At 45.3% G+C, this 17287-nt stretch overlaps 1 protein-coding gene across 1 annotated transcript; it reads left to right on the top strand.

Annotated features, from left to right (window-relative positions):
• Positions 1-15667: 15667 nt before the first annotated feature.
• Positions 15668-17149, top strand: LOC129819467 (uncharacterized). Its single transcript, XM_055875777.1, has 7 exons — positions 15668-15769; positions 15893-16039; positions 16129-16209; positions 16315-16529; positions 16753-16822; positions 16915-17001; positions 17093-17149. The coding sequence occupies exons 1-7, from the start codon at positions 15668-15670 to the stop codon at positions 17147-17149; spliced, it is 759 nt and encodes a 252-aa protein (XP_055731752.1).
• The last annotated feature ends 138 nt before the right edge of the window (positions 17150-17287 follow it).

The raw sequence follows: 17287 nt of genomic DNA, 5'->3' as shown, positions 1-17287 counted from the left end.
ATTAATATTCTTGGGATGTCTGGTGTGAACCGCTCTCTTGAGGCCCTGCCACAGCATCTCAATCGGGTTGAGGTCAGTACTCTGACTGGGCCACTTCAGAAGGCATATTTTCTTCTGTTGCAGCCATTCTGTTGTTGATTTACTTAGGTTTTTTGGGTCGTTGTCCTGTTGCATCACCCAACTTCTGTTGAGCATCAATTGGCGAACAGCCTTACATTCTCCTGCAAAATGTCTTGATAAACTTGGCAATTCATTTTTCCATCGATGATAGCTAGCTGTCCAGACCCTGAGGCAGCAAAGCAGCTCCAAACCATGATATGATGCTCCCTTCACCATACTTTACAGTTGGGATGAGGTTTTGATATTGGTGTGCTGTGCTTTTGTTTTCTCCACACAGTGTTGTGTGTTCGTTTCAATCAACTCAACTTTAGTTTCATCTCTCCACAGAATATTTTGCAAGTAGCGCTGTGGAACATCCAGATGCTCTTTTGCGAACTTCAAACGTGCAGCAATGTTTTTATTTGGACAGTCGGTGGCTTCTTCTGTGGTGTCCTCCCATGAACACCATTCTTGTTTAGTGTTTTATGTATCGTAGACTCGTCAACAGAGATGTTAGGATGTTCCAGAGATTTCTTTAAGTCTTCAGCTAACACTCTAAGATTCTTCTTAACATCATTGAGCATTCTGCGCTGTGCTCTTGCAGTCATCTTTGCAGAACGGCCACTACTTTCTCCATTTATATACAATTTGTCTAACCGTGGAGTGATGAACATCAAGGCTTTTAGAGATACTTTTGTAACCCTTTCCAGCTATATGCAAGTCAACAATTATTAATCTTGGGTCTTCTGAGATCTCTTTTGTTTGAGGCATGGTTCACATCAGACAATGCTTCTTGTGAATAGCAAACTCACATTTTGTGAGTGTTTTTTTTAGGGCAAGCAGCTCTAACCAACATCTCTAAATTTGTCTCAATGATTGTAGTCCTGTTTAGCTGACTCCAATTAGCTTTTGGAGAAGTCATTAGCCTAGGGGTTCACATACTTTTTTCAACTTACACTGTGAATGTTTAAATGATGTATTCAGTATAGACAAGAAACATACAATCATTTGTGTGTTATTAGTTTAAGCAGAATGTGTTAATATGTTGTTGTGATTTAAATGAAGATTAAATCAAATTTTATGACCAATTTATGCAGAAATTCAGATAAATCCAATAGGGTTTATATACTTTGTCTTGCCACTGTATTTGGATGATATGATGTGATATGCGTTTGCCACTTTGGTAAATGTAAAGTCTAGATGAGGAAGATGATTAAGTTGCAACAATGGAGACCATACATTTCATATAGAGTAATTGCTAAAAAAAGAAATAAAGGTATACTTGTTATATTTACTTTAAAAAACATTTTTGATATGGATTAACATGTGTTTTGATTTCCAACTTATACTGTAAATCTTAATCAATTCTGTTGATGTACCTTTCTGTGTTCATATATACAGATTACTGTTAGGGACTTGCTGCTCATGATTGGACACATAACAAGCTCAGTATTGGAGGAGGTAAATAGCATCCTGATCCCTGCCTTTGTTGACCTTATAAGGCTGAGAGCTTCAGAAAGTGCTGCAGAGAGTATGCTCCCCATCAGCAAAGACACCAACAAAGATTCAACCCAGGGCTCTGTCACTCAGAGTCCTCCCCAATCTCCATTGATGAACCAGTCACTGCTGTCCAGACTTACTGTAGCAGCAGTTCTCTCTCCAGTGGGGAACGAGCACACTCTTCCTCCAGTCAGATCTCTACTAAGAACCTCCTGGCTAATAGGCCACGTTCTACCAGGCCCCAATCTGCCAAACCACCATCCGCTAAACCACCATCTGCTAAACCAACACCTGCTAAACCACCATCTGCTAAACCAACACCTGCTAAACCACAATCTGATAAACCACAATCTGCTAAACCAACACCTGCTAAACCACAATCTGCTAAACCACCACCTGCTAAACCACAATCTGATAAACCACAATCTGATAAACCACCATCTGATAAACCGCCATCTGATAAACCGCCATCTGCAAAACCGCCATCTGCTAAAACACCATCTGCTAAACCAACACCTGCTAAACCACCATCTGATAAACCACAATCTGCTAAACCAACACCTGCTAAACCACAATCTGCTAAACCACAATCTGCTAAACCACAATCTGATAAACCACCACCTGCTAAACTACAATCTGCTAAACCACAATCTGCTAAACCACCTACTGCCACTGACTACTCTGGAACCTTATCTGTTGTGGTAGGTCGTGGGCATGTCATCCCTGTCAAACTGACCTTGGCCCCTTTCTCCTCCTTACTCTCCAGCGAAGAGACCAACACCAACCTCCCCTCCAGCAGCCTCCCCTCCTCGTGCTCCATCAAGCTTTCGGACAGTAGGAGTGACATTCCTTGGTCCCTGAGCGTAAGCTCCATTTCAAATGTTCCTGAATGTGACTTGCAGCAGCACTTCCCTATCCAGCGAGGAACGAGCTCACTCAGCCTCCAATCAGGTCTCTACTGAGAACCTCCAGGGTGCTAGGCCATGTTCAGCTACGCAACAATTTGCTACGTCACAGTCTGCCAGGCCACAATCTGACATAACATTTATTGCCACTGATGTCTATGAACCCCCATCTGTTGTAGTGGGCTGCACACCACATTCAGCTAGCCCAGATCTGATATGTTGTTTTAGTCATGGACATGTCATCCCCGTCAAACAGACCATGGCCAGTTTCTTCTCCTCCTCCTCCAACACTAGCTTCCCCTCCAGCCAGGGCTCATCTAGCAGAAGTTCCCTGGTGTCGACCACTTTGAAACTCTCAGCCACTGACATGCCTGCCAAGCAGGGGTCAGCCAGGAGCACCTCCTCCTCCTCCATCAAGACTTTAGACAGAATGAGTGACATTCCTTGCTCCCTGGCTGTGAGCTCTATTTCAACTGTTCCTGGACCTGACTCTAGCAGCAGCACCATGCGGGAGAATCAATTTGCTACTGAGGTCTCGTCGATCTGCCTCAGCCAAGATAGAAATGGCCAAGGAGAGAGTGTGACACCTCCAGCCCCTTTGGATGTTTCCCTCCCCTCCATTATTGAGCGGGTGTCACGTTCCTGACCTATTTCTGTTAGTTTGTTGTATGTGTTAGTTGGTCAGGACGTGAGTTTGGGTGGTCATTCTATGTTTTCTGTTTCTATGTTGGTTTAGGGTTGCCTGGTATGGCTCTTAATTAGAGGCAGGTGTTTGGCGTTCCTCTAATTGAGAGTCATATTTAGGTAGGTTGTTTCACAGTGTTCGTTGTGGGTGGTTGTCTCCTGTGTCAGTGTTTGTCGCACCATACGGGACTGTTCGGTTTGTTTGTTCATCGTCATTTATGTGTAGGCTATTTTCCCTGTTCGTGCGTTCTCGTGTTTTATTGTAAGTTCGTATGTCCAGGTTTGTCTACTCCGTTTTGTTATTTTGTTAATTAGTCAAGTGTTTTTCGTTTTCATGTGTTCCGTCTTTTCTTTAATAAATATCATGTCTTCACAATCCGCTGCATTTTGGTTCAATCCCTGCTCCTCCTCTTCGGATGATGAAGAGGAGGACAACCGTTACAGAACCACCCACCAAATCTCCAGAACCAAGCAGCGGAGGTTCGAGCGGGATTATACACAGGACTACTGGACTTGGGAGGACGAGCTGGATGGAAAAGGTCCTTGGGCTCAACCAGGGGAATATCGCCGCCCTAAAGCTGAGCTGGAGGCAGCGAGAGCAGAGGCGGCGATATGAGGAGGCAGCAAGGAAGCAAGGCTGGAGACCGGAGAATCAAGCCCAAAACCGGTGTTATGAGGGGACGCGTCTTGCACCGAAGCCCGAAAAGCCCGTGAGTACCACCCAAAAATTTCTTGGGGGGGGGGGGGGCTAAGAGGTAGTGGGCCAAGGGCAGGTAGGAGACCTGCGCCCACTTACCAGGCTAACCGTGGAGAGCGGGAGTACGGGCAGACGCCGTGTTACGCAGTAGAGCGCACGGTGTCTCCTGTACATGTGCATAGCCCAGTGCGGGTTATTCCACCTCCCCGCACTGGTAGGGCTAGATTGGGCATTGAGCCAAATGTCATGAAGCCGGCCCTACATATCTGGCCACCAGTACGTCTCCTTGGGCCGGCTTACATGGCACCAGCCTTACGCATGGTGTCCCCGGTTCGCCTACATAGCCCGGTGCGGGTTATTCCACCTCCCCGCACTGGTCGGGCGACGGGGAGCATTCAACCAGGTAAGGTTGTGCAGGCTCGGTGCTCAAGGGAGCCAGTACGCCTGCACGGTCCGGTATTTCCGGCACTACCTCCCCGCCCCAGCCCAGTACCACCAGTGCCTACACCACGCACCAGGCTTCCAGTGCGTTTCCAGAGCCCTGTTCCTCCTCCACGCACTCTCTCTATGATGCGTGTCTCCAGCCCGATGCCTCCAGTTCCGGCACCACGCACTAAGCCACCTGTGTGTCTCCAGAGCCCTGTACACACTGTTCCTTCTCCCTGTACTCGTCCTGATGTGCGTGCACTCAGCCCGGTGCCACCAGTGCCGGTACCACGCACCAGGAATATAGCACGCTTTGAGAGTCCAATGTGCCCTGTCCCTGCTCCCCGCACTAGGCTTGAAGTGCGTGTCCCCAGTCCGGTGCCTCCAGTTCCGGCACCACGCACCAGGCCTACAGTGCGTCTCAGCCGGCCAGAGTCTGCCGTCTGCCCAACGGCGCATGAACTGCCTGTCTGCCATGAGCCTGCAAAGCTGCCCGTCTGCCATGAGCCTACAGAGCCTTCCGCCAGACAGGAGCAGTCAAAGCCTTCCGCCAGACAGGAGCAGTCTGAGCCATCCGTCTCCGCAGCGCCATCCGTCTCCGCAGCGCCATCTGAGCCATCCGTCTCCCCAGCGCCGTCTGAGCCATCCGTCTGTCCCGAGCCATTAGAGCCGCCCGTCTGTCCCGAGCCGTCAGAGCCGATAGTCAGTCAGGAGCCGCTAGAGCCAGTCGTCAGTCAGGATCTGCCAGAGCCGCCAACCAGACAGGATCTGCCAGAGCCGCCAACCAGACAGGATCTGCCAGAGCCGCCAACCAGACAGGATCTGCCAGAGCCGCCAACCAGACAGGATCTGCCAGAGCCGCCAACCAGACAGGATCTGCCAGAGCCGCCACGTCTGCCCAGTGCCGTCTGAGCCATCCGTCTGCCCAGTGCCGTCTGAGCCATCCGTCTGCCCAGTGCCGTGGGCATCCAGCCAGGGCGTGTTGTGCCGGCTCAGCGTGTCTGGTCTCTGGTACGCCGTTTCGGCCCAGGGTATCCTGCGCCGGCTCTGCGTGCTGTGTCTCCGGGGCGCTGGGAGGGTGCAGTGCATCCTATGCCTGCGCTCCGCTCGTGCCGGGCGAATGTGTGCATTGAGCCTAAGGGAGAGGTGCGAGTGGTAGGCATCAGATCTCCAGTGCTCACCCACAGCCCGGTTCAACCTGTGCCTGCACTCTGGAGGGTCCGGGCTAAAGTTGTCATCCAGTCTGGAGAAGTGGTGCCAAGGCTGCGCACCAGAGCTCCCCCACAGCCCGATCCTTCCGGTGCCTCCTCCAAGCACCAGGCCTACTGTAGGTCTCCCCAGCCTGGTGGGTCCTGTGGCAGCCCCACGCACCAGGCTGTCTCTCCGTCTCCTCCCTCCAGGTTCTCTCTCCAAGCCAGAGCCGCCAGTTTGTCCGGAGCTGCCAGAGCCGCCCGTCTGTCCGGAGCTGCCAGAGCCGCCCGTCAGTCCGGAGCTGCCAGAGCCGCCCGCCACTCCGGAGCTGCCAGAGCCGCCCGCCCGTCTGGAGCTGCCAGAGGCGCCCCTCAGTCCAGAGGTGCCCTCTACTAGGGTCTCTAATCCGAGGTCGGTGGCGAGGGTCGCCGCTCCTAAGGTGACACAGAAGTGGGCCGAGACTATGGTGGAGTGGGGTCCACGTCCCGCTCCAGAGCCGCCACCGCGGTAAATGCCCACCCAGACCCTCCCCTATAGGTTCAGGTTTTGCAGCCGGAGTCCGCACCTTTGGGCGGGGGAACTGCCACGTTCTGTACTTAGTTGCTTTTTTATGTCTTTATTTTAGTTTGATCAGGGCGTGAGCATTCTATGTTGTTTTTCTATGTTTTGTTCTGTATGTTATATTTCTATGTGTTTGGCCCAGTATGGTTCTCAATCAGAGGCAGGTGTCAGTCGTTGTCTCTGATTGGGAGCCATATTTAGGTAGCCTGTTTTCTATTGTGTTTTGTGGCTGATTATTTCCTGTGTTAGTGTTTGCACCATACGGTAGTGTTTCGTTTTTCATTTATTCTCTTGTTCTTTTGTATTCATTCTCGATTAAATTATATTATGGATACGTACCACGCTGCATTTTGGTCCCCCTCTCCTTCCACCAACGAAAGCCGTTACACTAAGTCCTCTTCTGAAAGTAAGTATTACTTTCTTTGTCTACCCAAGTTAGGCAAACATAGAGTAGTCACATAAACATGTGGTGCATAAATATCATATGTCACATCATACTAAACTAGCGTGCTAGGCTTGGCAGCTGGCTGTAAGACTCAAATGCTCCTGTAACTTCAAATATATACAACCTGAAGTATATACACTGAGTGTACAAAACATTAGGAACACCTTCCTAATATTCCATTGCACCCCTTTTGCTCTCAGAACACCCTTGTCGAGCCATGGACTCTACAAGGTGTCAAAAGCGTCCCATAGGGATACTGGCCCATGTTGTTTCCAATGCTTCCCACAGTTGTGTCAAGTTGACTGGATGTGCTTTGGGTGGTGGACCATTCTTGATACACACAGGAAACTGTTGATGCCTACTACCATACCTCGTTCAAAGGCAATTCAATCTTAAATCTTCTGTCTTGCCCATTCACCCTCTGAACGGCACACATACACAATCCATGTGTAAGGTGTGTAATGTAAGGTTTGAAGCAAGTTTTCTGCAATTCTACATATGTTGCTATGGGACAGTGAGAACTTTTTATAACAAATGTCATGCAATTATACTCAGTATGCCATGGGGCACAGATAATAAAAAATGTGCAGTTTTACAGCTTATTTTCTTCAATTTTACCCATTTTGCCATGGGGTGGATAGAAATGTTTGCAGATTTAAAGCAAATTTCCTGCAATTCTACACATTTTGTAATGACTTATGCCATGTTAACAAGATATCTATCTGAGTGTGAATGACTAACAAAATAAATGGGTGCCCTCTGGAGGTCAGGGCCCCTGGGCACGGCATTTGGCCATAATTATTACTAGTTTAGATAGCCGGGCTAAACTACACTACCAAAAGTATGTGGACACATGCTCGTCGAACATCTCATTCCAAAATCATGGGCATTAATATGGAGTTGGTTCCCCCTTTGCTGCTATAACACTAGATGTTGGACATTGCTGCGGGGACTTGCTTACGTTCAGCCACAAGAGCATTAGTGAGGTTGGGCACTGATGTTGGGCGATTAGGCATGGCTCGCTGTCGGCTTACCAATTCCTTCCAAAGGTGTTCGATGGGGTAGAGGTCAGGGCTCTGTTCAGGTGAGTCAAGTTCTTCCACACCGATCTCGACAAACCATTTCTGTACGGACCTCGCTTTGTGCATGGGGGAATTATCATTCTGAAACAGGACAGGGCCTTCCCCACACTGTTGCCACAAAGTTAAAAGCACAGAATCGTCTAGAACGGCATTGTATGCTGTAGTGTTAAGATTTCCTTTCACTGGAACTAAGGGGCCCAGCACGAACCATGGAAAACAGCCCCAGACCATTATTCCTCCTCAAACTTTGCAGTTGGCAGTATGCATTGGGGCAGGTAGCATTCTCCTGGCATTCGCCAAACCCAGAATCGTAAGTCGTTCCAGATGGTGAGGCTTGATTCATCACTCCAGAGAAAGTCGTTCCACTGCGGCACCACTCTAGCCAACGCTTGGCATTGTGCATGGGGATTTAAGGCTTATGTGCGGCTGTTCGGCCATGGAAACCCATTTCATGAGGCTCCCGACAAACAGTTCTTGTCCTGACGTTGCTCCCAGACGCAGTTTGGAATGCGGTAGTGAGTGTTGCAACCGAGGACAGACAATATTTACTCGTTACACTCTTCAGCACTCGGCGGTCCCGTTCTGTGAGATTGTGTGGCCTACCACTTTGCAGTTGAGCCATTGTTGCTCTTGGACATTTCCACTTCACAATAACAGCACTTACAGTTGACTAGGGCAGCTCTAGCAGGGCTGAAAGTTTACAAACTGATTTTTTGGAAAGGTGGCATTCTATAACGATGCCACGTTGAACGTCACTGAGCTCTTCAGTAAGGCCTATGGAAATTGCATGGCTGTGTGCATGATTTTATATACCTGTCAGCAACGGGTGTGGCTGAAATAGCCGAATCCACTAATTTGAAGGGGTGTCCACATACTTCATGTATATGCACAACCACATTTTTCTGAGTAAATTTTTTTTGGGGGTATGTTTATTTCTTTATTTTTGGTCGGGGGGCCCTCTAGCAGTCGGGGGCCCTATGCAACTGCTTATGTCGCTTATGCCTGGAACCGGCCCTGATGGTCAGTGTACAAAGCCACCTCTGTTCCTTTTGACATTCTATACCCTGAGTTGCTCAATATCAAGTACGCCATTTAGCAGACGCTTTTATCCAAAGGTTGAAAAGAGGTTGAAGATTCCTTTTTCATTGTCTGTTGTCATGTTTTAACCAATGCTACATCACAAAGAGAGCAGTCTCCTTGCCAGACAAATGCATGTGTTGAATGCAGTATAATTAAAGATGTGACTGACACGTGTACGTCTCCCTATATGTATGTGTCATGGGTCAGGGTTACAAATACTGTACATGTATTCCCTGAGAACTGGTGGCTCTTTTGTCTCCCTCATCTGCCTCACAGCACCTAATGAGAGATTGAGGAGATTCAGCTATAGTCTGAACACACACTCCAGAGCCCAACTATGAGAATAATCAATATGTGAACCTATTACTCCACTAGAGCACAGTGGCTCTAAATTGCTTTCTGCTTCAGCGGGTAAGCATTAGAAAGCTGATGTCTCCTTCATGTCTGGAAAGCATGAATAAACATGATTTAATGAAGGAAATTAATAATATGTAATATGACTCTAATGACCAGAAGGAATATATTGAATTAAGCTGCCTATTGTATATAAGCGGACTAAAATTATACTATGGCATTATTCATTGTCGGGTAAAGTCAGTGATATGAGATATGGTATGATTATTGAGGCAAGTAGAAAATGGGAAGAAAGGGGCTTAAAGTCAGACTTAGGAACATCAAACAGTTGTGCATCAGGCAAGTGCATTACCTAAGTCAGATGTTTATGAATAAACAACAATGAAGCCCTTTCAATCTGATATTTCTATCAGGGTGGGATTCAATTTGACATTGAGATCAAATGGGAAGATTTGACATGAATGCTCCAATAGAGCCATACTCACAGGTTGCAATGAGCATCCCAAATGGCACCCTATTCCCTATATTGTGCACTACCTTTGACCAGGGTAGAGCACTATACAGGGAATAGGGTGCCATTTGGGACGCTACCACAGATATGACAGTTTGAGTTATGCACAAATGTCCCAATAAGACAACCCAGTGAGTTATGAGAAACTCAATCACTCGATAACAGTGCCACTGATGACAATTTGGAAACTTCCTGTCAGTGCCAGACAGGTAAGGTCTACTACACCTGTTGTATTCAGCGCATGTGACAAATAACATCTTATTTTATTTGATGACACCTGACATTGTGATGTGACCACTGTGCTAAAAAATAAATACATAAATATCCTGTAGAAAAATAGATTGTATTTACAACTACTGGGAAATCATTCTGCACTGTGTGAATCTTTTGTGTTTCCACAAGTTTCTTATGTATTTAAGTTTTGAGCTTTGGCTGCCTACTTCATTTCCTACATGCCTTTTGAGAGCCCTCATCCTAGAATCTTCACTATGAATCCCGGTGACCCTTACAACAGTTCTAATAAAAATGGATGTACTTTGTTTCAGACTACTTGATAGTTTTTAGACTTCTATGTCCTCAGAGGATTTAAGCATAACTTTATGCCCCCCCCCCCTTCATAATCTATAACTAAAAAAGAATGACTGCCTCTGTAGCCAAAATGTCAAGATTTGTCCAACTCATTTTGCTTTTTGAAAAACTGTCAAACATCAACCAATGTGTTATAGACTAGGCAATTAGTAAAAAATAAAAATCTGTTTGTTTTCAGTACAGCTGGATTGATTAAAAACTAGTAAGGAACTCTACATGTTTGTTTATTCTCCTTCCCCACATTGCCAGAGGCTAACAAACAAATCCATGCTGACATTTCCTCCTTATGTCCCCCATTATTGTTTCCCCTGCTTAACACACATCCTGCTTATTAACAATGTAAAAATTAAAAGACTATTGGATTTGGGAGTCAGACATGAGTAAACGGACATGAGTCCAGAGACTGTCCAGTAAACAGTGGCTAACCACAACAAAAAAGTGATACAATACGGGCAAAATCATACTGGCAGGAAAGGCCTGGTATGTCCTTTTCAGAAGACCTGTCAACTGATCACTGTATCTCAAACTGTAACTCTAGAGGTCCAGTTGGATAACAGTGTTATCTATAATATTTTAAATACCATCCTGTTCTGTCAATGATAACCTTGGTTTCTGACATACTGTAACTGTAGAGGTATTTTATTCCTATCCATATGCAATATTGTAAATACCATTCTTAAATCACCACAAATGCATAAACTAAATCTCTTTTCCTGTCAGTTGCTAGGTTTCCATCCAATTTGCGACAGATTTTCATGCGAATATTCAAGATTCTGCATGAAAAAATATGCATATTTTCCCACCAGTGTGTTTCCATCAAATTGACTTGTTACAGATTAAGACGTAGTGCACATAAAATAACTTTTGCGGTTAAATTCCCATGTACCAAATAATACAAAACAATTGGGCTTCCATCGCATGTTCAACTCTACTGATGGTTTTGTCAGAAAATTGTTTGCATTTATATAGAGAATGTGCCCACACTGGTCTAGGCACGTGTGCTCTAGCCAACAGCTCGCTGATAAAGTGCGGGTATAGCCTATACTGTATGATTTGACTTGTCAAACGGCAGCCAAGCATCGATCATCATGCCATCAGAATAGGACCCTTGATATTTATTGGAAAGGAGCATCAACATCATCAAGTTCATCATAACTTATTTCATCTGTAGCCTAATAAACTGCATGCTTTCCCGAGTCATAGTGGGAGGACCACACAATATGACTCCAAGTTTACTTCGATATGATGGTTATTATATAAATATTTGCACATAAAGGCGTTTCCACCGCCATTTCTTACATAATTCATTTTACCGACACAAAAAGATCCAATCTTGTCTAGTGTATTTTGCTTTGTTGACATTTGTAAGGTTGACCAACAAATTTGCTATTTCCATAAGGCCTGTCGTGAAATTTTTATCCATCAGGTCCTTTACTCGCATATAAAAATTGGTTGGAAACCTGATCGTGGCCTTAGAAGTCTGCTCACACACACTTCTCTTTGTTCCCCTCCATTGAAATGAAATGTGACTGAAGAAAGCAGCTGGCTGGGGTTTGGCATTTTCCAAACTAAAAGCATGTCTCTTCTTTAAAAGCACAGCCATGAGTGTATTTCTCCTGCGCGAGGATGAAGTGGACCGACAAATGCCTTCAAACCCCATTTGGAATTTGAGAGTGACCCTGAGTTTAGACTGCGGGTCACTACATACACTCGCCAGCAGCAGTAAACCAAAGAGTGTAAAAGCAATGTATATTCAGTATTCACTCCCTTCATACATAGAAAAAGCACAGTGATGCTAAAGGGATGGGATCTGACCTTGACCCAGCGGCATATCTGTAAAGTATGAGCAGACTAAGGAGGTTTTCCTGACCACATGAACTGACCAGGGAAAACTCCTGACCCTGGACAAGGTCTAATTTTAGAGCAAACAGGTGTCAGGCACTGTGTTGTCTGGTACAGAGAACATGAGTAAACTATAACAACAACATATTTTTTTAACACTCCATTTTGCCCTGGTGTTGATCTCTACTCCTGGGTCTTGAAGGTGGCAAGGACACACTCAAGAACACCCACATTAAACCACACCCCCAAGCCAACTCACGTTTGGCTTCTGTCATGGCCGCTTGAGGAGCAATCCAATAAAAACGAGGCCAAATCAGCGGGTGCAGTTATGGACATATGCCATCTATGGCAAAAAAGAGGCCTCTTAAAATGGACAAACTTAAACAAAGATGCTATATGTCATTGTGTATGGTGGCTGGGGATTAATTGTGAGATAGTGGTCATTGTGCACCATGCTTGACCAGCTCCACCTCCTTCTGCAACCCCTTTACTTTCCATCAAAGCCCAGGGATTCTCTTCAAATGTATATGCGTGTGGAGTTGTGCTACGTCCCTCATAACGCTTCTTAGTCGTAGTCTATGACCTACCCTCTAAGTAACCTGTAGTTAACCTGAGGTCACCCTACCCGGTTCTGTTCCTCTCCATGTCTCCTGCAGGGCCTGCTCACAGCCAAACACAAAGAGCTAATATCTGCCATCCTACCCGACTTCCAAAGGAATATGAAGGAATATGTAGAATGTGAACTGCAGGACATTTTGCCACAATCAACCTAAAAATCTCCATCCACAGACCAATTAGGCACTGGAAAGATTGTGAGTAGTAAGACACACATTTCTGCTCTTTAGAATCAACAACTACATACCGTAAATGGTCACACTAATCAGGTTTCATCCAACCTTTTACTGCGAATAAAGTGCATGGCGGATAAAAAAAATATATCACGATAGGCCTGATGGAAACAGGAAATTTGTTGGTCTACTTTCCAAATGTCGACAAAACAAAATACGCTAGACAAGGTTGAATCTTTTTGTGTTGGTAAAATTGCCCCCAACGGGCATGTATCATTGCTACAGTTGTAAATGTATATATATATTACTATTATTATTTTATATTTTTTATACAGTACCAGTCAAAAGTTTTGACATACGTACTCATTCCATGGTTTTTCTTTATTTATTTTTTTACTATTTTCTACATTGTAGAATAATAGTGAAGACATCAAAACTATGAAAAAACACATATGGAATCATGTAGTAACCAAAATAGTGTTAAACAAATCAAAATAGATTTTAGATTCTTCAAAGTAACCACCCTTTGCCTTGATGACAGCTTTGCACACTCTTGGCATTCTCTCAACCAGCTTCACCTGGAATGCTTGCAGGGTGGCTTCACCTGGAATGCTTGCAGGGTGAACAAGGCTTTAGTGACAGCTCTTTCACAGACTCTCCTTCACAACCAGACAACTAACCATTCCACTACTGGGGAATCCTAGCATCATCCAGTTAGTCAATGGGCCTGGAACCAACTGTTGTAGTTGGAAACTGATCACCACACAGCCCTGAATACCCTGCCAGTCATACAGGAAGGATACTGCTCCAGAATGACCAGTTAGCTGTGCAACCTGGTCAGGCCCCAGAACAACAACCATCAATGGCTACTTTGTCTCCTCACCCTGTCAGGACACACTAATGTCCCAATCACCTTAAAGACTTTGAATCAGAGATGTACAAATCAAATCAAATTGTATTAGTCACATGCACCGAATACAACAGGTGTAGTAGACCTTACAGTGAAATGCTTACTTACGAGTCCCTAACCAACAATGCAGTTTCAAAAAATACAGATAAGAATAAGAGATAAAAGTAACAAGTAATTAAAGAGCAGCAGTGAAATAACAATAGCGAGACTATATACAGTGGGGTACCGATCAGTGTCAATGTGCGGGGGCACCGGTTATTTGAGGTAGTATGCACATGTAGGTAGAGTTATTAAAGTCACTATGCATAGATGACAACAGAGAGTAGCAGCGGTGTAAAGAGGGTGTGTGTGTGTAGGGGGGCACTGAAAATAGTCTGGGAAGCCATTTGACTAGATGTTCAAGAGTCTTATGGCTTGGGGGTAGAAGTTGTTTAGAAGCCTCTTGGACCTAGACTTGACGCTCCGGTACCGCTTGCCGTGCGGTAGCAGAGAGAACGGTCTATGACTAGGGTGGCTGGAGTTTTAGACAATTTTTAGGGCCTTCCTCTGAAACCGCCTGGTATAGAGGTCCTGGACACATACAACCAAGTGCGGTGCAGTCTAAACTAGCAATGGTCACAGCAAATTATCGTTATTATTTCATCAACGCTGTCAAGTACAAGTATATTAATGTTATAATATTGTAGAGAACAAGCTAATGATTAATTCTATGTAATTTCTAATGACATCAGGCAAAGAAAACAACTTTTGTACATGAATTTCGTAGCTCCCTCTGGAATTGAGCCTTTTTCTCTCTACATTGTAAGTGAATATATAAAAAGAATATGTCATTCATCAGACACTTTTATCCAAAGCGACTTACAATAAAACCTACTGTCGTTTATGTATGGGTGATGACGGGAATCGAACCCACTATCCTGGCGTTGCAAGCGTCATGCTCTAGCAACTGAGCTACGAAGGACCACGTCAACGTAATTAGAATGATGACGAGCAACTTTAACGAATTCTAAAGGGAATCATAGAATTCCAAACTCATTTCTATGGCGACACAGTTGGCAATTTTGTAAACAATAATTTTACGAACGTGTGTTGCCAAGAGACATCTAACCGACGTTCTATGGAACGTTTTCTGTGCGAAAACAACTTCAGTTTGCTGCTGACAACAAACTTGATTGGTTTTGACACCTGAGATAGAACAATCTACTGGAAAATGCCTGGGTGCTTTTCAAAACTGGCGGAGAGAGTGCGTGGACGTCGGCGGCCTACTGCGTCGACAGGTTGTTCAAATTCATTTGTGGCTTGTTTTTCTTGTCCTTTTCTGTTTTGCAGGGTTCGTGATTGCCGACAGGTGGACAGCGACAGCGACTTCGAAGAGGGTATGTGGAGTTTAAAACTCTTATTTTACTACATTTATCAATGTAATTATAATTTGCGAAATGTTGTGTATTTCTATCATTCAGACTTGGCAAAAATGCTTGTGCTAGAGATGTTGTAACATTAACTTCAGTAACTGTTGCTAAGCGATGGACTTTTGCTACCTAGCTAGCTAGTATTAGCAATCTTGCTACGTTTTATGTCCTAACAATTGTTTCTTTTATATTCCAATGTTCCTAATTTTAGAAACAACTGTCCTGGATGAGGTCCAGTTGGATGTGCCATTGGATGATGTGCCAGATGTTCCACAGCTGCCAGTCCTCCTTGATGTCCAGAATGCTGCTATCATCCTTGAGGATGTGCCAGATGTGCAGACTAACCTTGAGGTACAATTTTCTGAAAGTTTGGGGTTTTATGTTTGAAAAATATCCCAGATATTCAAGTTGTGTCTCTTTGACATTAAACAAATATCTTGTCTGCTTTCTGCTTTAGGATGCCACTGGCAATTGGCAGTTGATTCCGATTAGGTTCAGCCCCCTGTACTGTGGGCCTGTTGTGATCAGGGTAAGAGACACCCCCCCCACACACACAGTCACATCACGGTCACAATGTTTACTGTTTCCAACATGAATGTATTGTAATGTGCAGAACAATGCCAGTCCAGTGGTTAAAGCGTGGAGAACTTTCCAGTTCATCAGCCCCATCATCACCTACATGCGTGGGGGATCCCGGGTATGTGTCTTTGTAACTACCTAATCCTAATCTACATTGTCAGTCATTTGATCTTGATGGAAATGTGTCACAGCAATTGCTGAAGTGGTTTTGTTGATGTTGTCTTGTTGTTTATCTCAACAGCAGGTGGTGGTGAGGATGCACCACGTGAGTAGGGTGAGAGGCCCGGAGACTCAACTGGTGTGGGCCATCTCCAAGGAGACAGCCAGGCTTAGTCCAGAGGGCATCCGCTACTGTGCCACCAAAGTGCAGTCCATCACTTGGATCCAGGTAAGACGTAAATACTACTGAAATAGTATTAGATTAGGCTTTTCTTCACTTATTCCATTTGGCCTTAACATGTATTCTCTCTCTGTCAGCGTGTGGCTGGCAGGGTGACCCACTATGCGTCTCACCTCCGCCACGAGACGTCTGTGGACGTGACGCTTGGCTGCTACCAGGTAAATAAACGATTTCCTATGTATATAGACTAGACATTTTGCATTAGATATGGTGTGTTTTCTAATAACGTGTGTGTGGTAAACAGGTGTGTGTGTTTTGAGCAGCAGACTGATGTCTCAGTGGTGTACGCCACTCTCCACATGGGGCTGGACGGGCTTCTCTCCTCTTCAGCGTGGTCGGAGGCTGCCTCCTTCTCTACGCCCACCACTCAGCAGTTCACTGACCCAGAGCCTGAGGGCCACAACTGCTATGAGGTCAGACGTCACACACACATACTATTGACTAGGAGCATTAAGATCCTTCCAATGACCGATTGTTTGTTATGTCATTGCATTGGTCACTGATTTTGAATGCTTGTTTTGTTGTCGTAGGGCTGGGCGGAGGACCTGCTGCCTGAGGAGAGGGAGGTTCCTCTGCTAAAGTGAGTTCCTCTAAATGTCTGTGTAGTCTGGGCTTGTCAGATGCTGAAGGATAGTGGTCATAATGCTGTTATCCACTATTGACTCTAATGGTTGACATGCTCCATTCCCTCCCTTTCACAGCCTCTACCTTACCACCAAGAGAGTGGAGGATATCGCCCTGAGGCTTGTCTCCCTGCGCCAGGCCTTCACTGTGAGTGGACCCACTTTTCTTTTTCTCTCTGTGACTTCTTGTTCTGTCTCCTAGAGGAAGATGTCTCACCCTAACTCTTCCCTCTTCCCTAGACCCTGCTTGGTTCCACCCTGAGCAGGAACCATCTGTTTGTGGCGGGAAAGGTCCTCCTGGGCGCAATGGTTCAGGCCAACCACATGGTAACTCACTAACTCATTCTCTTTCAAGGGAAAGAGAGCGTCCCTGAGGGGATGTGTTCTGTTCACTAAGATGCTCTTTTCTTTGTCATAGGACGAGGCCAAGTTCATCCGTACCTATAAGGACTTTGTGGTCCATGATAAAGAATGATACATGATAAAGAATGCAAAGAACATACTCTACAATGCACATCCTACACAAATACCTTGCTTCCCTAAAAAATACTAACTGTGTGTTACAGCAAATAAGGTGCTACAATGTTAGCTCATGATTATCTATTCAGTACAA

This window comes from Salvelinus fontinalis, chromosome 22 (assembly GCF_029448725.1).
Source record: "Salvelinus fontinalis isolate EN_2023a chromosome 22, ASM2944872v1, whole genome shotgun sequence".
Lineage (NCBI taxonomy): Eukaryota > Metazoa > Chordata > Actinopteri > Salmoniformes > Salmonidae > Salvelinus > Salvelinus fontinalis.
This window is presented reverse-complemented; position numbering and strand designations above follow the sequence as displayed.